General features: G+C 35.5%; 5 protein-coding genes across 5 annotated transcripts; 2 read left to right on the top strand and 3 right to left on the bottom strand.

Annotated features, from left to right (window-relative positions):
- Positions 1–6,225: 6,225 nt before the first annotated feature.
- On the top strand, positions 6,226–6,516 carry N7537_010697 (uncharacterized protein; the record flags this gene model as incomplete). Its single annotated transcript, XM_056901751.1, has 1 exon — positions 6,226–6,516. One exon carries the CDS (start codon positions 6,226–6,228, stop codon positions 6,514–6,516), a length of 291 nt encoding a protein of 96 aa, XP_056747038.1.
- An 877-nt stretch (positions 6,517–7,393) lies between these two features.
- On the bottom strand, positions 7,394–8,155 carry N7537_010698 (uncharacterized protein; the record flags this gene model as incomplete). Its single annotated transcript, XM_056901752.1, has 2 exons — positions 7,394–7,808; positions 7,860–8,155. The coding sequence occupies 2 exons, from the start codon at positions 8,153–8,155 to the stop codon at positions 7,394–7,396; spliced, it is 711 nt and encodes a 236-aa protein (XP_056747039.1).
- A 1,864-nt stretch (positions 8,156–10,019) lies between these two features.
- N7537_010699 (uncharacterized protein) lies at positions 10,020–10,355 on the top strand (the record flags this gene model as incomplete). The annotated part of the gene is made up of 1 exon (XM_056901753.1): positions 10,020–10,355. One exon carries the CDS (start codon positions 10,020–10,022, stop codon positions 10,353–10,355), a length of 336 nt encoding a protein of 111 aa, XP_056747040.1.
- Positions 10,356–11,428: 1,073 nt separating this feature from the next.
- On the bottom strand, positions 11,429–11,671 carry N7537_010700 (uncharacterized protein; the record flags this gene model as incomplete). Its single annotated transcript, XM_056901754.1, has 1 exon — positions 11,429–11,671. The coding sequence occupies one exon, from the start codon at positions 11,669–11,671 to the stop codon at positions 11,429–11,431; it is 243 nt and encodes an 80-aa protein (XP_056747041.1).
- A 220-nt stretch (positions 11,672–11,891) lies between these two features.
- Positions 11,892–12,308, bottom strand: N7537_010701 (uncharacterized protein; the record flags this gene model as incomplete). The annotated part of the gene is made up of 1 exon (XM_056901755.1): positions 11,892–12,308. One exon carries the CDS (start codon positions 12,306–12,308, stop codon positions 11,892–11,894), a length of 417 nt encoding a protein of 138 aa, XP_056747042.1.
- Between the last annotated feature and the right edge of the window lie 11,466 nt (positions 12,309–23,774).

Raw genomic sequence — 23,774 nt, forward strand, 5'->3', positions numbered from 1 at the left:
CTAAACCCTAAACCCTAAACCCTAAACCCTAAACCCTAAACCCTAAAACCCTAAAACCCTAAACCCTAAACCCTAAACCCTAAACCCTAAACCCTAACCCTAAACCCTAAGCCCTAAGAATATATTAAGCTATATAGAACTAGGAAATTAAGGGCGATCCGGGTAACTTATACGACCCGTTCGAATTTCCGCGAGTAGGGAAGTAGGCTATATTTAGGACCTAGGGTTTTTAGCTAATAGGGGGCTACGTCAGCCGACTATAGAATAGCGACGGTAGAGTATAATAGAAGGGGAAAGGGGAAAGGGTATAGGAAAGAAGAGAATTATCGTCGAGCGACGTACCGCGGGTTATATAGATAGCGGACGTCGCGAGACGGGCGGTGCGAGACGGTAGATCCCGATCGGGGTTAGCGTAAAGCGCTAAACCCGTTATATATAGGCTAAACCCGAAGTGGACGGACACGATCCCCAATCGGGCGTCGGTCCCACCGGCGCTAAACCCGAAGGAGGGGGCGGCCGAAATAGGCGGCGGGCTAGCAAATCGCAATTCTACGGTCTTAACTAAGCTAATACTATATAAGGCCTTATAGTAGCCTAAGTCCTTTTAAGCGATTAAGGAACTAATACTAGGTAGAGCGCCGAGTAGATCTATACTAGGGTATTAGTCTACTCGTAAGTATTATTAGGTTATAATTAAGTAAAGAGTTATAGTAATCTAAAAGGTAAATATAAGTAATAATATATAATTAAAGATAAAGAACTAAACTAGATATATAAATAAGTATCCTTATATATCCCTAAGTTCTTCTTATATAGAATAGTAGATAGTAGAATAGTAGAATCGCCTTAGCGGATTCTACTAATCTACTTACTACCCTTCTACTACCTATATAATCATATAATACTAAGTAGCGGTTGTCTAGTATATAGAGCAACCTATATATCGGAAATCCTCTATAGGGTGGATCCGCTTAGGGCGGATTATGCTCTTACTTAGTGATCTTATACGTGATCTACTGATAGGTATCCTGGTTGGCTCTCGATGGCCTATTGGTGTGCCTAGTGGGTCACCACTGATTGGTGACGGATAGGTCTATAACAAATATCTTATTATTTTAGAATATCTAATTTAGGAATACTCTATATTTTGGATAGAGATATCCTCTTAAGAAGAGAGGGGATAATTGTAAAGGATAAAGGTCCTTTATAGTATATATTATATATAGAATAGGAGACTAGCTAAGTTATATATATAATATAGCTGAAGTATATATATTTTATTATATGATTAGGCCGAGTCCTTAGCACTCTGTTTTTCTTATAATCCTAGGGTCCCCCGGCTCCCCCTTAATTCTAGTAAGAATTAGTCTTGGTATATAAGAGACAATACATTTGACATTCCCTACCACCATTGTATCTTACCCGGTTGATAGGCCTTATACCTGAAGACTGTATATTCTTACATTAATAAACTTTACTTTAGATATATTATTTATTATATTATACAGAATAAATTACTTTTTCTAATTAAGACTAATATATTTAAATAAGTAATTAAGAAAAGCTAATTAAGTAAACTTAGACTTTATTAGTAATATAGAGATCTATTAGCTATTAAAAAGACTAAGATTAATATTTAGATTAAAGATAGAATTAAAGATATTAGTAATATAGAAAAGATCTAGTTAAGAGCTTAAAGAAAGTGAAAAAGATCCTATAGTATAGATACTAGATTAAGATATAGTTAATATAATATAAAAGATAGTATAAATAACTAAAAGAGAATATATAATTTTAATTTATAATAGATAACTTATAACTATATAAAATAGATATTACTAGTAAAAAGAGGGCTTTATATAGATCTAATATATTATAAATTAAGTATAGACTTACTATTCTTTATAAGCTAATTAGCTATAAAGATCTTTATCTATAGATATATCTATAAGACTATACCTAAATACCTATCTTAAGTTAGAATTAAAGGATTTAAAACTCTTAGAATAATAATATAAGTCTTTTAATACTAAAATAGATAGAATTTAATAATATAAGCTTATAAAATAATAATTATACTAATACTCTTTTAATCTACTAGAAAGAATTAGACCCAAATAAATAATAAAGTAGAAGATAGAAGTAGTATTTTACTTATAGAAAATAGTAGATATATATTACTAACTTAAATATATATCTTTAAACTATTATAATATAATTTACTAAGTTAATAAAAATATTATATAATATAGTATATTTTAATAAGGAATATATTCTAAATCGTATTATATATATTATAGTTTTTTATTTACTTAGATATTATAGATTAAAGCTACGATTTTATATAGAGTTAGCAAAATAGGTATAAATAGCAGTTATTTACCAGCTAACCTGTAAGCGACCACTGGGGGTGGAGGCGCATACAGGTAATGTTTTGCTGAGCGAGGCAGAAGCAAATTCGGCCTGTATTTGACTTAGTATGGCCTGTAGCCGGCCTTCAGAGGATATAGCTAGGTTTAATTGTTTGAAATTAGTAGTATATAGTCCTTATTTAACTTTATAATAGGTCATAAATTACTAAATATATTATAGTATACTTTAAAGAAGGCCTAATAAAGGGCCTATAGGTAGGATAGGTAGCTTAAAGCTAGGCTAGCGGCTACGCCGCTGTACCGGGGTATAAGGGATTATAGGAGGTAGAGGTGATTCAGCCTCCCCCCACCCCCCACCCCTAAGGGGGTGGGGGGTAGGGGTAGGCATTATTTTCATATACTAAAGAAATAGTCCTAAAGATAAGGAAATAGCTAGATTAGTTAGTATATAGTTTAGCAGCTAGCTTAGTATATAGCAGCTAGCTTAGCAGCTAGTTTAGTAGCTAGATTAGTAGCTAGCTTAGCAGCAGTTTAGTAGCTAGTTTAGTATACAGTTTAGTAGCTAGCTTAGCAGATAGCTTAGTATATAGTTTAGTATACAGTTTAGTATATAGTTTAGCACCTAGTTTAGCAGCTAGTTTAGCAGCTAGTTTAGCAGCTAGTTTAGCAGCTAGTTTAGCAGCTAGTTTAGCAGCTAGCTTAGCAGCAGTTTAGCAGCTAGTTTAGTATACAGTTTAGTATATAGTTTAGCAGCTAGTTTAGCATCTAGCTTAATAGCTAGCTTAATAGCTAGCTGAGTAGCTAGCTGAGTAGCTAGCTGAGTAGCTAGTTTAGTATATAGTTTAGCAGCTAGCTTAGTATATAGTTTAGCAGCTAGTTTAGCAGCTAGTTTAGTAGCTAGCTTAGTAGCTAGCTTAGTATATAGTTTAGTATACATATACAGTTTAGTAGCTAGCTTAGTAGCTAGCTTAGTATATAGTTTAGCAGCTAGTTTAGCAGCTAGTTTAGTAGCTAGCTTAGTAGCTAGCTTAGTATATAGTTTAGTATACATATACAGTTTAGTAGCTAGCTTAGTAGCTAGCTTAGTATATAGTTTAGTATACATATACAGTTTAGTAGCTAGCTTAGCAGATAGCTTAGTATATAGTTTAGCAGCTAGTTTAGCAGCTAGCTTAATAGCTAGCTGAGTAGCTAGCTGAGTAGCTAGCTTAGTATATAGTTTAGCAGCTAGTTTAGTAGCTAGCTTAGTAGCTAGCTTAGTATATAGTTTAGTATACATATACAGTTTAGTAGCTAGCTTAGTAGCTAGCTTAGTATATAGTTTAGTATATAGTTTAGTAGCTAGCTTAGTATATAGTATATAAATAGATACCTAAGGCTCTCTATACTATACTACTTATATAATAGCTGCCTAATGTTACGGACCTGTCCGTCACCAATCAGTGGTGACCCACCAGGCACACCAATGGGCCATCGAGAGCCAACCAGGATACCTGTCAGCAGATCACGTACAAGCTCACTAAGCAAGAGCATGATCCGCCCTAAGCGGATCCACCCCGTAGAGGATTTCCGATACATAGGTTGCTCTACGTACTAGACAACCGCTGCTTAGTATCACGTGATTATATAGGTAGTAGAAGGGTAGTAAGTAGATTAGTAGAATCTACTAAGGCGATTCTACTATTCTACCATCTACCATTCTATATAGGAAGAACTCAGGGATATATAAGGACACTCATTTATATATCTAGTTTAGTTCTTCGTCTTCAATCATACATTGTTACTTATGTTTACCTTTTGGATTACTATGACTCTTTACTTGATTATAACCCGACAATACTCACGAGCAGACCAATACCCCGGTATAGATCTACTCGGCGCTCTACCTGGTATCAGTTCCTTGATCGCTTAAAAGGACTTAGGCTACTCTAAGGCCTTACACGGCATTAGCTCAGTTGAGACCGGATCATTGACGTTGGACCATTCGAGGAGTATTAAGGCAAGTATACCCTGAACCCATCTAACCTAACTGTGACCAGTTAGTTAGTGCGTAACACCTAATTTAGAGCAGATCGGTATATAGTATATAAATAGATGCCTAAGGCTCTCTATACTATACTACTCACGTGATCACTGCCTAATCCGGAGCAGATCGGTGTATAGCACGTGATTTAGTCACGTGACTAACCCTACCCTAGTCACGTTACGGATGAATTTTTCGACCAATCAGAGGCCCGGATCTGAGATCTGAGATTGCTGGAAGTAGGCCTAGTATATTCCTTTAAATTTGTTCTGTTATTTGCTTCGCTTCGCTCAGCAAAATTATACAAAGTCAGCAAATTATATATCTATTTTAGGAGAATTTATATAATAATAGGCATAGTAGGTATACCCGCAATAGGTATACCTATAGGCCGTAGGCGTTATAGACAGGCACTCGAAAATCCAAATAGCCCACCGCCTACCGTGGACGGGTGATAGGCACCTCCTAGGTGCCTATAGACGGGCGATGTCGTAGTCTAAGTAGATCTTCTTATTAATGATCTATTATAACAAATCCGGGCTTATAACTAACAGAAATCTAGTATATAAACAATATATAGTAAATAATAGATTATATTTTCTCTATCGTTCTAATTTAATAAAATCTACTTTTTATGGCTTCTATGCGGTAATTGCTTACTTAATAAAACAATCCACTTTTGTATGACAGCCGAATTGTCGGGTGTACTCGGCCTTGGTATTCAACACTTATTATAATAGGTCCTATAAAGGCTATTAATCCGTTCATATAACAGTAGATATTGTATAGATATACAATGATTTGATATTGGATTGATGGCCTATATTCAGCTTCGGCAAATGATAGGTAACTGAAGCCATCCATACATTCTTAGTATGTTATTCCTAAACCTAGTTCAATACTTTGGTTTTTTGATTGACCCAGAACTTTCCAAGGTTGCGTCCTGCCCAGGTGAACCCATCAAATGATACAAGCAACTTGTTTACTCAGATCCTCGCAAACCCCATTATCTATATCGCTATAACAGCTGCCTATAAGAAAGGGTAAGTATCACGAACAGCATACGGGACTTTTTAATGATTGAAATGATGGCAATCTCATCCTTACCATCTGGGCAGGAGCAGATGTTCTTAGGGAGGCCTTCATGGGGATCGGCTCTATTACGTCGTTAGTTTTCCATACAAATTTGGGGATAAGTAGAAAAGACTTGCGTGTTGTGGCATCCGTTTTTGTCAGAAGCAGCCACAAGCCCAGCCCCGAGGAGGAGTATGGCAAATATCTCAAGGGTAAGACGCATTATTCGCGTTTTTATATTGATATCAATTCAAATGTGGGAAGATTGGAGTGCAGGTTAAGGATAAAAGTCAGTCAGAATGTGAGACGTTAGGGAAGCACGTATGTGAAGTTCTTAAGAAGTCTTATATCCTACTGCCAATAAAATTATAACACATAGTATAACACATAGTATAACAGGCAGTATAACAGGCAGTATAACAGGCAGTATAACAGGCAGTATAACAGGCAGTATAACAGGCAGTATAACAGGCAGTATAACAGGCAGTATAACAGGCAGTATAACAGGCAGTATAACAGGCAGTATAACAGGCAGTATAACAGGCAGTATAACAGGCAGTATAACAGGCAGTATAACAGGCAGTATAACAGGCAGTATAACAGGTAGTATAACAGGCAGTATAACCTCAGGACAAATCATTTGAATCATAGGCACTAGTAGCAAGTATATAGCTTCCAACTTCGTTATACTTATTCAAGAAAAGAAACAAAGAAACAATCACTTCGCCCCAAATTCAGATCATTGAAAACATTACAATGAAAGTCCTACTTAACTTCACCCTACTTGGCACCCTGGCTGCTCTTGGAGTTGCTACATCTATTCCAGCCTCCCCGCGTGACGCCAACCGTCCTCAGATCGCTACGACTGAAGACATTCATGATCTCCCAGAAGGTTTTACTTGGGATATTGTGGAGCGGCCTAGAGGCAGTGATACAAGGACCAAAAACCCTGTATCGAACCCAGACCTTCAAACGGATGGTCTTGAAAAGCGAGCTATGGGAATCACTTGCACAGGGGTTAGTAACGAACGACAATTCCAGTCCTAAGGATCGGCAGTGGAGTCTGTACTAATCGAAATACAGCATTCAGGGAGACCCCCTTTGAGGGATGACTGTTGGACACTAGGAAATATGATTGAAAATTATGCATCTACCGTCCTAGTGCAGCTAGGTTATTGTCACGAAACGACTTACGGGAGCTGTTTGGGCTATGTTTGTGCCAAGTGCCACCAAGTGGCAGTGGACACAGACGTATGGGCTCGGGTTCACCGTGCCATTATTACCCATTGTGTTGGTTCTGGAGAGGCTGGGTACGCAAATGACGATTCGGATGATTTGTATGAAATTGGCATTGAGCACTCGGGAGATGAACTGCCTCCTTACAATTGTTGATTGGGGACTTGTATACGTGTTGGAGTGCCTCCCATACACGCATACACTGCATGTTTGTTGTTTGACAGACTGAGCCTTTGCTTAGAGGTTTCTTTGTTTATGGATCTTTTGTTTGACAGGGGATACAAACCCTGGATTTCTAGTTTCTAATGAATAACGATTCCTCCGCTGCTTTTCCCCTCCGTAGTATTCACTACAAGAATACGGGGATAGATCTGATGCTCTTGGCGGATTTCTGTTGTAATAAATCTAAGCTAGAAGCCGATGTCACCTGGGGCAATCAGAAGAAGGCGCAACGTGTATTGTATTAGCAGCTTCGATCAGTCGAAATACAATCCTCGTAGCAGATATATGCTTGGATAATAAAACTACAAGATGTTCTAACCCAGAGATATATCGCAGCCATATCAGTATAAAATATACTACGAGAACACATGGTACGAACGAAGAGATTGTGGAAAAATTGAATGGGGGACTCCCTATTGCAGCAACAGAAAACCTATAAGTGAGGAGAAGGCGGATAGTGATTTTTTTAAGTATCAGATCCCCATTTCGAGTATTGTCGTACTGTATGCTTGAAACCCTCCTCATTTTGAACCTGTGATACGACCGTAGAAGTGTTGTTGGATTTCATGGCCCTACGAAATGGTGATCTTCCGTGGGATGGTCGTGGCTCATCAACAGAGATAAATCCTGTTCTACGGTCGACCATTGCATTCATTACCAACAGGTCCCATGCTTGTTCCGTGGGAATGAATGGTGAGCCAAAGCTCCATTCCGCTCGAACCTCGGCGGTGTTTTCAGCAACATCCGCCTCGAGAGGTGGTGTATGAATTTTAACAATGATAGATCCGCCATACGCGACTTTGAGTGCGAGGCCCTCCGCATAAGCTTTTATAGCAGCGGAGTCGTCATCGCGTAGACTAACGAGTTTACGGATCGTCCAGCTTGATATATATTAGTTACTAGCCCAGAGATAACTAATTTGGTGATCGTACCTTCTTCCTTCGTTGCTGTTAGCAAGCCAATCTTGGAGCCAGCCAGATGATGTTTTCGAGAAACTGTCACTGGATTCACTCGACCGGTCCCAAGAGCGATGATCACTTTCGTTGCCCGTCAAGAATTCTCCAGACTTGATTTTCGCTTTCTTTGAACAATCAATCCAGAGATCAAAATCGACGACTTCAGTCTGCTTGTCCGTCGTATGCGTTCCGAGTAATTGTAGAGATATATTCGGCGGAGATGTTAGCTGCGCGAGCAGAGAGGTTCCACGGTTCTGGATCGTGGACATCATTCCTCTTCGTTGGTCGTTATGCGAAACCTTGGTGAATGGGATGTTTTCAAATGAGGGAGAGCTGGGGAGAAGAAGCGGCCCTCTACTCACTTATATGGTGTGGATTGGAAAGATATGACGTGCTGTCCACGTAAGCACCTTACGGTGCCCTTTGCATTGAGGGAGGGCGGCAGTACTCTTTATTCTCGTATGCTTTGTGTAATAGCAAAAGGATACGACCAGGGGGCGAGATTGGAGAAAAAAAGCGGGAACCACCAAATTTCAGTGCGTGACGGCCCCTACAGCTGATAGCCGCTGATCGTTCACCGCGAGCCAATCGCGTTATAATCTCGATTGTTGTATCTCCCCCGAGGCGTTGGGGATGTGATTAGACCTCTGCATAGCCCATCAATGGGCCCATCAAAGCCCACCAAAAGCCCATTTCTGTGCACAAATACAGTCTTGGCATACATAAAGTAGATGATTAATGCCTGTATTTTACGCATGTACCAACCTATATCTTCAATATTATTATATTATTATAGTAAGAAGTAGGAATTAAGGAGATATTATACTGATTTTCGTATCATGATGCCAGATTTCATACAAAATAACCCCAACAAGATCCAATTTAGCCATGAATTCGTACCTAGGAAGAATCACTGAGTATCAGTATGAAGATATATATATTATCTACAGAGGATTGATACCACTTTCTCTACTTGATTGTAGTAATACTTATGGTACCTCTACTTACTATATAAACCCCCAACAAAACTAAGTACCGAATAGTAATTTTAATACCAAAACAACTAGGAAAAAATGCATTAATTATACAGCTGCAATAAACTGGCATGTTTGTATTGTTTGGTTACTTATGGGGGCCCATAGCCGGCCGAGGGGCTCGAAGGGTGGGCCCAAAGCCCAACCCATTAGTGGGTTGGGTTGGGTTGGGCTTTGGGCTTTATGGGCTATGCAGAGGTCTAGATGTGATCACCCGCAGGAGGTTTCAGAGGCGGGTGGGTATACTCCATACATGTGAACCTTTTCTTAAATATAACCCATGTACGGAGTACGGGACTAGTAATTGTCTGGAGATTTATACAAGTTAGGCAGTCATTTTTGGCTATATCTCCGGATATGAAATCTCCGGTAGTCCGAGTGTGTTGTTTGAAGACCGTATAATTTTAGTCGAATGTCTAAGAATGATTACTCACGCTACTTAGTGCACAATAATCAAGGTTCAGTCGCTTGTAGCATTTACATGACTACCTCTCTTCATTTCTCTAGAAAACCCAATTCAAGCACGAATGACTCTTCCCACGACCTTATGTTACCAATTCCCACAAAATCTCGCAAAATGGTCCGACTAGAAGCATATAGGTGGTCATCGCAAATACTGCAATGAGGGGTTGAGACATTGAGCAGGGTATAGATTCCTGGCGCTGTAACAATGCAGGGGTGCACTACGACTAGGATAATAATACGACAGTCAAAAAGAGCTCCTAGATCTAGCTCCTTTATTATTCTATTGTAACTAGGTATGTTGTTGTTCAAATATCTATAAAACCAAGTCATATATGACAAAAACATGGCTTGATCCCTATAATGATGGGGGAACGAGTGGAAGGGAAAAGATAAAGAAGAGGGAGCTAGCAAAGAGCTAGCCAACTAGCCATATGTCTCAGGTGCTGTCATTTGCCTCACAGGCGAACATGGTGAGTATGGGGTGGGGCGGAGAAAGAGATGAAGTGGTTGAGTGGTTTGTTTATAATAAATAACACTTTATCATGGGTGTAAACGAAATCTGTGATATAAATACTAACGTCTCCGAAATCACCAGCAGCCACGAAAACTTCAAACTGATTTCGAATCTCTTCTCGATATGCCACTAGAAAACGAAAATGGGGGGCACTACTCGATGAACATGACTGCTAGTCCGGAGGCAAACATCTTCCAAGACTTCCAGCAATTCACCAACAGGTTCAGTGCCGACGAATGGACTGAACACCTCCAAACACCCGTCATGAACTCTAGAGACCCCACTATAGGACATGGGGTCTTGGACCAGATATACGATAGTTCGAACCCTTACCCCCAGAATATGGGGTTAGACCCTTCCGATGATACCGAGTTTGAAACCTCTACAACCAGAGAACACCAGTTGAGTCTCGAAGACGAGCTCCTCCTCACCCTGAGAAATGAGAGGAGCAAGACATAGAGGGAGATCAGTGTTTCTTTTGAGAATGTTTTCGGAAAGCGATACCGTGCTCCCGCTCTGCAGATGAGGTATATTCGGCTCCAAAAGCGTATACGCCTGAATACCGACGAAGATATGTCTGCATTGTTTCAAGCCCACGCTTACTGGCTGAATGTGAAATAGCAAACAATTAGTGAAAAGGTAAGGCAAAATCAGTTTTAGTGATCTCCACCTCACACTATATGGCTCATCTCACGTTTTACTATTAGATGACAGAGCTTGGCTATGGAGAACAGTGGACTGCTAGCTACTGTTCCTCCAGGTGGATAGCTTATCATCGGCCACATGGAGACATGAATCAGTCTTAGTGATATACATTCGTCCACAGAAGCTTTAGGCCTTCGCCCTGGGGGACGGTAATATCACACGCTTTTATCAAGAGTTTCTCGGAGACCGATTTGTCGTACGAAAGGATTAAAGGTTAGCGATATGTTTGTTAATGGGAATAGCGAATAGGTAGTTCTATTCTACGCAGTCGCCGCTAAATCAGCAAAGCTTTGACCTTGTAGTAAGTCACCAATAAATAAAGCCCCTCCTCCGTTAGATCCCGCTCCAGAGGTCTCAAGCTTCCTCTGGTGTGTTTACTTCAGGTAACGATCTACAACGTAAGATTCTAGTATTTGTTTCAAAAACACACTACTATTATAGCGCCCTGGGTCCCTGCATCGACTAAAATTTAGCGATAACACCTATGTCAATAAACTAGTGCCAACCGAATTGGGCTCGAAGGAGCTGCGCAGTCCGGACGTCACGGGTTAGATTGGATTGGATTTTTCGATATCCACTCTGAGTTGATGCCTAGCCAATCTAAGATGTGAATTTCAGCTGCGTTTATAAACAAAGCTTGAGTTTCAAAAATACTTATGGTGGAAAGTGGGAAATTAACCGAAAGTTACACCTTTGACGATAGTCTACTAGCCAGTCATTATATGGCTGGACACGGAAGATGAAACGCGTAAGATTAGACTAGCATAGAGGCAAGGTATACAACCCCTCTATGTCTAGTCCGTATGGCCTATTCCGTGCCATTTTATCTATTCCTCTATACCAATCGATCGTGAAGTCAACGATGATTCTAGCCCCACGGCGCCATTAGTCGTTACAAGGGTCGGGAGTGCTGTCGCCCGTATCGCCGAGATAATGCTTGGCGGGGTGGTACTGATTGAGATCGGACTAGGGTAGCGAGAAGTACCGGGGGGATCGCGCAATGGCTGAGCTTTGTCTTGGAAAGTATTCCAAGGACGAAACGATTCCAGGCGAAAATTGGTGCTTGACATGTTGAGAAAGGTGTATCCAGAAGGGTCCTCCAGATGTAGTTTTTGAACCTGAATAAGAATGGGGCACTCAGATATGGGGGTATGGGATACAACGCAGGTGCAAGGGGAAGGGAGAGGGGGGATTGATGGGTTTCTGTCCAACTAAACGATTCGAAGAGGATTGTCATTTCTTTTATAGCGGAAGGTTGCCAGTGAAGCGGTGCAAATACTTTCGTCCACGTCATTCAATCCGCGCCGTTTCACTCAAGGCGTGGAGCCACACCGGTTGCACAAAAAGGGACCGAAGGCGATCGGCAAAGGCTTCCGCACACCTCGGTGGCGCCCCATTGTAACCCAGTTCCACAGTGGTTGTCCGCCTAGTCTCCATTCGCTCATGTATGCGCGTGGTCAGGGGCCATCTGTAGAATGGACCATCGTCGGCCTCGTGACGCAGTACTTGGCATCGATTGAGACCGGACAAGAATGCGGCAATTTCGCCATTGGTCGGTATAACGGCATTGTCGTCCGAGGGCTCGTCGACTGGGTAACAACGGCTAAGAGAAACCGAGTATGACGACAGTTTTCCCACGAGGCACTCTCGACCAAGCGGACCAGGGTGCGCCTTCACCACTGGAGGCTGTTTGATGCAACCTCGCATGGAATGTGGCAAATTAGGGCATCCGTGTCGCGGATTTCCGAGACACTGTTCTCCGGCCGAGCAAAAAGCCAGCAGAATGAGCGAGGCGCTCAGCGAGGAAGGCTCGCAAACAACATGTGTTCTCGAGAGCTCGAGAGCTAGTAGTACAATCAAAGTAGGCGGAAATACTGGTATCATAGCATACAGGATGGCGAGGGCTTCCTGGCCTCGAAACATCAACTTGCAAGGGACCGGTCCGCGTTGTAGGCAACGCTGGCTAGAACCGGCTGAGCGGTGGATCGGGCGCTGGATCGAGCGACATCTCCGGTGAAATGAAAGGGGCGATGCAACAGGTGGCGAGCCAGTGCGTACAAGGTGGTGGGGGCCGAGAGAAAGGGGTCGGACAGGAAAAAGAAGAGAAAGTGCGTCGACAGAGCTGCGAAGAGGACGAGCGGTGTTTTATAGATGGAGGGCAGGTGTTGGGGGCGGCAAAAGCGGCCAGAGGCGGCACTAAACCCGAACAGGAGCACGGGTGAGGGCGCCAAACCCAAAGGGGCAAGAGGATGGCGGAGACGGGCAGGCGGTCGAGGGCGGCAGGACGGCGGTGCAATGAGAGCCGTTTCCGGCCCCCCGCTCACCGTGTCAAATAATACTCCTATCTATTTTATATTATTTATCTTATTATATACTTCCTCCTAATTATTTATTACCCCGCGTAAGGGTACGCGATTCTTAAAGAAGGGATAATTTATTATAATATAATTAGACGTAAGGCTATTCCTAGATTAGTACCTTAGGCCTATAGGAGGTTTAACCTCTTCGGAGGGGGATCGCCTATATTTCCCTATCCTTTTAAGAAGGGTTCCCCGTAGGAACGAGACCCCGCTCTATATATTATATTTCCTCCCGCTATTAATATAGGGAGACTATATATAAATTAGACTATATAGAGGAAGCCTAACGGCTCTTTAAGAAATAGTCTTTAACTTCTAGGAACTACCTATCTTATTACCTTCTCCTACCTAATTAATAGGTACCTATCCTGACTTATAGAGTATCTTTTAACAAAAGTTATAAAGGATATTCTTAATAATATTTATAAGAAGCTAATTATTAAAGTATATAATATTCTAGTAAGTTCTTCGACTACTAACTTAGTAAAATTAATATATAGTCGAGGTATAAATTAAAGTAAAGGCTATAGTAAAGGCTATAATAATAGTTAATCTAATAAGAAAAACGATAATAAAAATACTAAGAGTGTTGGCACTTTAGCAGATATAATATTATAGCCTATAATTAGGTTATAATATTTTAGTAGGGAAGTGGTATTAGGTAATCTTTATAGCTTATATAATTATATTATATAAGATATAAAGGGTTATACTTAGCTAGAATAGGAATTAATATAAGAGGTAGAAGTCAAGTTGATTGTTGTTATGCTTATATTATTATTATAACATACTAGCTAAGCAAGGAATTTCGATTCCTTATATAGCTAGTTAGGAGGCAATCATGAGATAATATAATATCTCATAATGTTATAATATGACTTCACTATATATGGCAAATATCATAATATGACCTCACTATATATGGCAGATGATAGTGAGTCATAATATAGTTTACCATATATCGTATATCTAAGGATCACTTAGATAGTACCGGTAAAATATATATAGGCTCCTTTCCCATCATAATAACATATATATACCATAATATATATCCTATATATATATTATATAATACTATTATGCTGACAAAGAGGAAGAGATATAAGTACGCCCTATTTAAAGATAAATCTATTAATAAATAGGCGGAAGAATAATACGAAAAGATTCTCTAGTATATTAATAGAACCTAATACTTTTACTATAGAATAGAAGACTACTTTACTAAGAACTACTACTATCTTTTTAAAGAGAAGAATTAATAAGTAGTTAGTTTAATTAAAAAGATCGATAGACTTTCGTTTATTAATAGCCTATTTTATTAAAGAGTATAAGATAAGTAAATAAAGTAAGATCTCGCCTATAAGAATAAGGGACGCGTCCTTTTATTATAATCCTATAGCCTCTCTTTATTTTACTTCTATTTTTTATATCTTACTTCCCTCCTTTTCTCTTTATTAGAATTATTATTTTATTAGCTCTTCTTTAGTTTCGAGGTACTAGAAATATTATAATACCTCGATAAAACCCTATATATAATATCTACCCTTTTTTAGAGGCCCTAATTTGTATTAGAATCCTTTAGTATATATATTATTTATATATTATAATCGCTAAGTAGAAAGAGGACTAGACTCGCCCTTTTAAGATTAACTATATAATAGACGCTAAAGCTTCTATTATATATAAGTAGTATTCTAGTTACGCTTCGATATATATTCCTATAGATTTCGCTAAGTTTTATATATAAAGATAGCGGCTAATAATTCTTAGGCTACGACTATAATACTTAGGGACTATTAGGACCTAAGTAATATATTAATATAGGCTTATAAAATATTCTAGCTAAACTAGGTTAATATTAATAGTACTAAAAATGATAATAGCGAGCTAAAATAGCTATTTTCTATAGAGACTTATTAAATAGTCGCTAAGAAGATAATAGAGCTCTATAAGTCCTTCGACGCCTCGGAGTAAGCTTATTATAAGAAGTATAGATTAACTAGTAATAAAGCCTAGGTTAAAATATATAATAAGATAGTTTTAAATAAGGTTTTCGGCGTTCTCTAACTATAGTTTTAGTAGTAAACCTATACTAATTATAATATATTTCTTATAAGCTATCGATCTACGCTCCTTTCTATTATCGCTTCTAATTTCTTTAATATTTAGAAGTAGAGAGTAGCCTATTTTTTAAAGGGACTTATATATCTTTTATCTAGAGATAAAGGATATATTCTATAGACCCTAGTAAAGCGGATATTTTATAAAGGTATTTCGGTAGAGATTCGCGAGGCTTAAGATACCCTAGACTTTAATATAGATAATAATACTTCTATTAAGGATAATAAAATAGAGGAGCGGACTATAATAGATTTCTTTATTTTTTTAAAAAAGATTTAAAAGTAGGCCTAGTTATATTTTTAGATATTTTTATTATATTATTATTTTAATATCTCCTTTCTTACTTATTAGCTAGATTTCTTTTATCTTTTAGGGTAGTTTTACTATCTCTTTATAATAATTAAGGGTTTTTTCTTTTTTTTCTATTTCTAGTAAGAGTATATTATTTTAGTTATATTTTTTATATCTCTTTAAGGAATCTATTAGTTATATTCTAAAGACTATTCTTTTTATTTAATAAAAAAGTATTTTTTATTTTTAATTTATTTTTTATTATATATTTCTTTAATTTTATATTCCTTTTTATTTTCTAAATTAGGTATTAGTAAAGATTTATTATCCTTTTTAGATAGTTTTCTCTATAATTCGAAAAGAGTTATATAGAAGATATTATAGATTTAATTATATTACTAAGATAAATTTAGATAATAAGCTTATTTTCCGATAGCTTATAAAACGCGAAAAGAGCTAATAAAGTAAGGTACTAATTTTCTACTTCTTTTTAATCTAAGATTTTTTATTAATAGGCTAATAAGATCTTTTTTTTAAAATTATATTAGAATATAATCTTTATTATAATATTTTACTATAGTTTTATTTATCTTTCGCTAGTATTCTTATAGTTTCTAATAGAAGTTTTCTAATTTTTTAATTTATATAAATACTATTAGGACCTCTCTATAAAGAGTTTCGCTCTCGAAATATTATTAGAAATTAGGTAAATATCCTAATAAAGCCTAAAATAAAGATATATTAATTATTATATTAATAGTATTATTATATATAAATTTAGTAGATCTTAGTAAAGAAGCCTATAAGACTTACTTATTATCTATAAAATACTAGAGATAATATTTAAGGGTTTAGTTTATATATTCTATTTACCTATTAGTTTATAGATAAAACGCTATTAAAAGCCTAAGATATATTTATAATAGATAGTATAGTTTTAACTAGAATTTACTTATAAATAGTAATTTATAGTTAGATATAATATTTTTAAAAGGTCTAAAGTATAGTTTAATATAATTATAGAATAGTTTAGCGAGGTCTCTAATAATAATTATTAATAAAATAGAGAGGAATAGCGACTATTTTATAAACCTATTAATAATAATAAGAATCGCGTTAACTAATCTATTCTTAAATATTACTAGTAATAGGCCTATTATAAAATCTATTAAAATTTCTATAAAGGATTATAAAGAGATTAGTAATAATTAGAGCTCTTTATATAGCTTATATATTCTTACTATAATACCTTAGTAGATCTAATAATTCTTTATATATTCGATAATATTTAGATAGAGGTTTAGCTAGTAGTATTTCCTTTTTATTAGCTTAAGTATTCTTATATACCTAAAATAAGCCGGCTAAGAGATTATTATAATAAATACTTAATAGTTTAGTTCTTAAATTACTCTTTATAAGGATATAAATATATTTCTTAAATTATAAAAGGCCCTTAGGCCTAATACTCTAGCCTTTTAACCTTAAAGTTAACGACTTTATAGCGGTCTTTCGGCGCTAAGTCTCTAGGTCTTCGTCTTAAAATTACTTAATAAGCTTCTTAAAGTCTATATCTATCTTAGTAAGATATATTTACTCGAAAGCGTAAACTAGCCCGACCTATATATTAAAGAGATAATATATACGTCTAAGCTCCCTCTAATCGATTATATTAATCGATTTGTTTTTATCTTTATTCTCTTTAAAGTATAGGATATTTAAAGTAAGTATATTTATAGTTAGCGACTAGACTATAATAGAATAGTAATTAGTCGTCTATAATTCGCTAGCTATTCGGCGGTTTAATAGCGAGATTAGATTAATCTTATAATTACTTAGTAGCTAGCGCCGAGAGGGTCTATCTATAGGATTACTCTTCTTAACGTAATATCTTATTATAAAATTAAATAGAGTAAGGGCTAAATACTACTATATTTACCTATTATTAAACTTTAGCTATTTTATAAAAGCTTAAAGATTCGAATAATCTAAAAATACTTTAATTAAGTAAGTACTCCCTTTAAAATAGTATCGCTAATATTTAAATAAGTATATAATAGCGAATAGCTTTTAATCTAATATTCTATAAAAGATCTCCGCTTTACTAAACTTCTATAATTAGAAAGCTACTAGATACTATACTTTATTCTTATTTAATTAAAAGAGAATCCTAGCTATAATACTATCCGATATATCTATTTTTAACTAAATCGGCCCTAATAAATTAAAGTATTAGAGGAGAGGCGCTAATTAAAATATAGCGATTAGATAGCGAAAGGCTACCTTTTCGCTAAGTATTAGATTAATCTAGCCTAGCTTTCGCCTATTTTTACTATCTTTTAATAAAGCTATAAATAGTAATATAATTTAGGAGTAATCCTTAATAAACCTACGATAGAAATTATAAAATCCTAAGAATATCTAGATATCCTAGTAGGACTTAGAAATCTCTTATAAAACGATATCGATAATCTAGCGAGAGTCTATTAAAACGCCCTTTAGAGATATAATAAACCCTAAAAAGTCGATTTAGTCTTAGTAGAAGGCGTATTTACTAGGCTTAGCGTAAAGGCCTACTTTCTATAGTCGTTTTATTATCTAATAGAGGTAATTTATATATAATTCCTAGTCTAGAGAGAATATAAGAATATTATTAAGGTATATGTTACGGACCTGTCCGTTACCAATCAGTGGTGACCCACTAGGTATACCAATAGGCCATCGAGAGCCAACTAGGATACCTATTAGTAGATCACGTATAAGCTCACTGAGTAAGAGTATGATCCGCCCTAAGCGGATCTACCCTATAGAGGATTTCCGTTATATAGGTTGCTCTACGTACTAGACAACTACTACTTAGTATTACGTGATTATATAGGTAGTAGAAGGGTAGTAAGTAGATTAGTAGAATCCGCTAAGGCGATTCTACTATTCTACTATCTACTATTCTATATAGGAAGAACTTAGGGATATATAAGGACACTTATTTATATATCTAGTTTAGTTCTTCGTCTTTAATTATATATTATTACTTATATTTACCTTTTAGATTACTATGACTCTTTACTTAATTATAACCTAATAATACTTACGAGTAGACTAATACTCCGGTATAGATCTACTCGGCGCTCTACCTAGTATTAGTTCCTTAATCGCTTAAAAGGACTTAGGCTATAGTAAGGCCCTACGCGGTATTAGCTTAGTTAAGACTAGATTATTAACGTTAGACTATTCGAGGAGTATTAAGATAAGTATACCCTAAACCTATCTAACCTAACTATAACTAGTTAGCTAGTATATAATATATTAAAGATCGTCTCGAATTAAGTTTTAAGTTACGATAAGATAATATAGTTAACGATTCGACTACCGGTAGCGGTACTTCTATACGAAGTAACGCGCCTAGCCCTTAGTAGATAGCTAAGATAATCTAGTAACTATAGGAGTAAATCTTAACCCTAGAGAACTAACGTTCGGTCTCTATAGTTAAGATTTTATAACCTAAGTTCTTTAATAGAATACGATCTAAGCTTCGATCGTTCCTTATTTAACTAGATACGAACTAATAGGTTAACCGATCTAAGTTACCTATAGAAGCCGATAAGGTTATCTATATATCGATCTTCCTCCGAGGACTAGCCTTCGATTAGTTCGAACTATTTCTACGCGAGTTTTAAGAAGAAACTAACTAAGAAGTCTAGAGCGACTTTACCTAGGAAGTATTTAATAGCTACGATAAGTTTAAGGAATAAATTAAACTTACGTTCGGTAATATCGATACGAAATAAACGGCTAAACGACGCCTTCGACGCCTATAATAGACTACCTCGGTTAGCGTATACGCCGCTAAGTTTTAATAAACTATCTTATACTTAAGTTAGGATAAGGACTACTTCGTTTTAGTCTTCGAAGATAGACTAAAAGAATACGTTAAGGACGAGTTAGTATACGATAATCGACTAGATACGCTAGATAAGATTATTAGTATTATAATTAAAATCGACAATCGAATCTACGATCGCAAGATATAACGTCGCGAAATAAGATAATAGAAAACGGGCGGATAGCGACTACCTATTTAGTATCGCTAGAACGATAGGCGACCTAGGTAGTCTACGCTACGACCGGCGAGATATATAGACCTATATAGCCTAATACCGATAGACCTTAACGCGATACGTAAAGAATAAGATAAGCGTCGATAGAAGAATCTTTACTTTATCTATAAGAAACTAGGATACCGCGCGAAAGAATATAAATAGAAGAAACTATATAAGAAACGGTAATATATATAGGCGATACGCGAAATACTATAAGCGACCTAAGAGGGAAAGGCTACTACTAGTATAAGTACTAGCGCCGAAGGAATAAGCGCTAGTTAGGAATACTAGGAGGAAATATATCTTAATAAGTAATAGGGCGACCTAAGAGGGTAGGTCGGGACCCTTATCGATAGCCTTAGATAGAAAAGGCGAGTCGCTATAGACCTAAGGGACGAACTCTTAGAAGATCTCTTAGTAAGATAGATTAACCTAAGCCTAGAAGAGATAATAGCGGGTAACCTATATATTAAAGGGTTAGCCGACGAGCTAGAACTCGATTATCTAGAAATCGATTAGGATATAGTAGAAAGTTAAGGGTAGATATAGTATATACCCTAGGTACTAATCTAGGACCTAATAGGACTTACGGCTAAAGAGGACCTTAGTTAGCGGTTATAAGACCCGCTAGGACTAGAGACTATAAATACGGGAATAAAGAAGTCCTAGGACCCTAAGTATCTTACGACTAACGATAAGGGGCCTATAGAGATATAGAACCCGATCCCTAGAGCTAATAGCGATCTAGGAACGCTAGATACGCTTCTTAGAATAGATTAAACTATCCTAGAGATACTAATAGAAAGCCCTACAAACTATTACGATAATAAAGAAGCTAAAGAGCTTATAGGATATCTCGAAGGAAAGATATAGCTTAGTAGACTAGACTAATACTTTATTAATATAATTAAGGAAGGCGACGACCTAGTAGGATACCCTTACGAAAATTCTACTTACGCGTATAAAGAATATACGCGATATCTAGGATATAATAAGATAGCTAGTATTATATACTACGACGAAACGTATACTATTTATAGGTTAGTAAAGTTAGATTATAGTATCGAACTAAAACTACTATAGTAGATAAAGAAGCTATAATAGACGAAAGAATACTAAGGAATTTAGTATAATAGACGCTAGATATATAATTATAAGGATCGACTAATAATATATCTAGCGGTAATACTATTAGGAATATATATTAAACTATATATAAACCTACTAATAGGAATAGTATAGACTCTTATCGACTTAGGAGCTACTAATAACTTTATAAACCTAAGGTTTAAAGACGATCGGTAAGTTATAACTAAACCCCTACTATACGTAATACCGGTCGTAGGACTCGACGGAGAAGTACTTTTAGAAGGAGTTAGCGAGGAAACTATTATACTATCTATATCTATTTATAGATACCTAGAATTAATACGGTTTAATATCTTAGAAACGGGAGACTATAATACTATTCTAGATATTCTATAGCTTAGGAAGTATAACCCGAATATTAATTAGTAATCGGGACGAATTACCTTCGATAGGTATAAGTATATATAAGAATATAATAAGTACGAGATACGTCGATAGAAGTCTACCTAACGAAACGAGCGTAGTAAATAGTCCCGAAATAAGAGGACTAGAGTATTAGTTATAGGCGTCGCCCTAGATACTATAGAATAATTACTAGATATATCCGACTAAGAATTAAAGGACTATATAATAATTAAATATAAAAAGCTATATATAACTAGCGATATACCTAGAATTCTAAAGGAATACTAGGAGTTTATAGATATTTTTATAGTATTAGCTAATAGAGTATTACTAAAATATAGACCTTTAGATTACGAGATTAATATAATAAAAGGTACTAAACTAACTTTTATACCTATTTATTAGTTATTATAAAAGGAGTCCGATATACTTAAGGATTATATTAAGAAAAATCTATTAAAAGGATATATCTAAGTCTCGAAGTTAGAAGCTAGATACCCTATTATCTTTATACTAAAGAAGGATAGGAGTCTTCGACTTTATATAGATTATCGATATCTAAATTCGATTACTATTAAAGATCGATACCCGCTACCTTTAATTAACGAAATATAAGATAGGATTAGATATACTAAGTACTTTTCGAAGTATAATATTACTAATACCTACTACTATATTAGGATTAAGCTAGGCTATAAATAGAAAATAGTATTTAGAACTAAGTTCGGATATTACGAATATAAGATTATACCTTTCGGCCTTACTAACGTATTAGCGATATTCTAACGCTTTATCTTTAAAGCGATTAAGGAATATTTAGATATCTTCGTTATCGTATACCTAGATAATATTTTAGTCTTCTCGGAAACACTCGAAGATTATATTAAATATAATAGACTTATATTATAAAAGCTAAAAGAAGTAGAAGTTACTCTTAAACTAAAGAAATATAAATTCTACGTTTAGGAAACGACTTTCCTCGAATACTATATTACCCCTAAAAGACTAGGGATAGAAGAAGATAAGATTAAAAGTATTATAGAATAGCCGATATCTAAAAATATAAAGGAAGTATAATAATTTCTTAGTCTAGCTAACTATTATCGGAAGATTATCGATAGATACGCCGGAGTTATATTAGGACTCTACTATCTTACTAAAAAAGATTAGAAATTTATATAGGATAAGGTAGTAGATAAATCGTTCTAGGACCTTAAAAAACTCTTTAATAAAGGAATAATTATAGCTATATTTAGCTATAACCGACTAATTATTATAGAAACCGATATATTAGACTACGCTCTAAGAGTAAGACTAATATAACTAGGAACTAACGGTAAGTACCGACTAGTTATATTTTAGTCGAGGAAAATAGTTCTAGCGGAACTTAACTACAATATATACGATAAAGAACTATTAGCTATAGTATTAGCGTTCTAAGTCTAGAGAGTATACCTAGAAAGAGTAAAATATATAGTAATAGTTAAAACTAATTATAAAAATCTTATATTCTTTACTATAACGAAGAAGTTAACGAGATAATAAGCGCGATAGGCCGAAACCCTTATATAATACGATTTTAAAATCGAATACTATAAAGGAATAGAGAACGGATAAGCCGACGCTTTAAGTAGACAACTAGATTACGAATTAGGAACTAAGGTAGCGGATCCTACCATATTAAGATAAAACTCTAATAGTACTATTTCGTATAATAAGTAGTTACTAGCTACGACGATAGAAGTTAAAAATAACGACTTCTTATAGAAAATTAAAGATATATTAGAGGAAGATATAATTAACTAATTTATTAAGAAGGGTAGAAAACTTACTAAGGACGACTAAGGATTACTCTATATATATAGATTAATATATATTCTAAGTAAGTTAAGAGAAGAGGTTATACGTCGATATTATAATAATATTTTATATAGATATATAGAAGTAGAAAAAACTATCGAATATATTATACGAAATTATTATTTTCTAAATATATAGCGAAAGGTTCGATTCTATATCCGCGTTTATAATATATACTAACGAAATAAACCTATACGATACGTACTTTACGGAGAATTATAGTTATCTAAGACGCTAACCTAGCCGTAGGAATAGATTATAATAGACTTTATTACGAAGTTACTAGCCTTAGATAGATACAATATAATTATAGTTATAGTCGATAGGCTTACTAAGTACGCCTATATAATTCCGACTATAGAAACTATTAATACTAATTAAATAGCGAATATTATACTTCGATATATAGTTATAAACTATAGAATACTAAGTAAGATTATATTAGATAGAGATAAGCTATTTATATCGAATATATAGAAGTCTTTCGCGGACTAGATAGGTATTAAGTTTAGACTCTCTACTATATACTACCTATAAACTAACGGTTAGATAGAAAGAGTAAACTAGATAGTAAAATAGTACCTATAATACTATATAAACTACTAGTAAGATAACTAGATAGGACTACTACTAATAGTATAGCTAGTATATAATAATATAGCGTACTCTACGACTAACGAAATACTATTCTTTACGAACTATAGATATAATCTAATAGTATTTAGAGAACTAATTAATAAGATAACTATAGTAGAATTAGCGAGACTAAAGGCTAGCGGACTAAGAAAGTTATATATATAACTAGCTAGAGATATTAACTTTATTAATCTATATATAAAGAAATACTACGACGACTACTATAGAGAGGGACCTAATCTTAAGGAGGGAGAAAAGGTTTACCTATTATAACGTAATATTAAAACTAAGCGACCTAGTAATAAATTAGACTA

The sequence above is a fragment of the Penicillium hordei genome (assembly GCF_028827395.1).
Source record: "Penicillium hordei strain IBT 12815 chromosome Unknown utg000006l_segment0_segment0, whole genome shotgun sequence".
In the NCBI taxonomy this organism is placed as follows: Eukaryota; Fungi; Ascomycota; class Eurotiomycetes; order Eurotiales; family Aspergillaceae; genus Penicillium; species Penicillium hordei.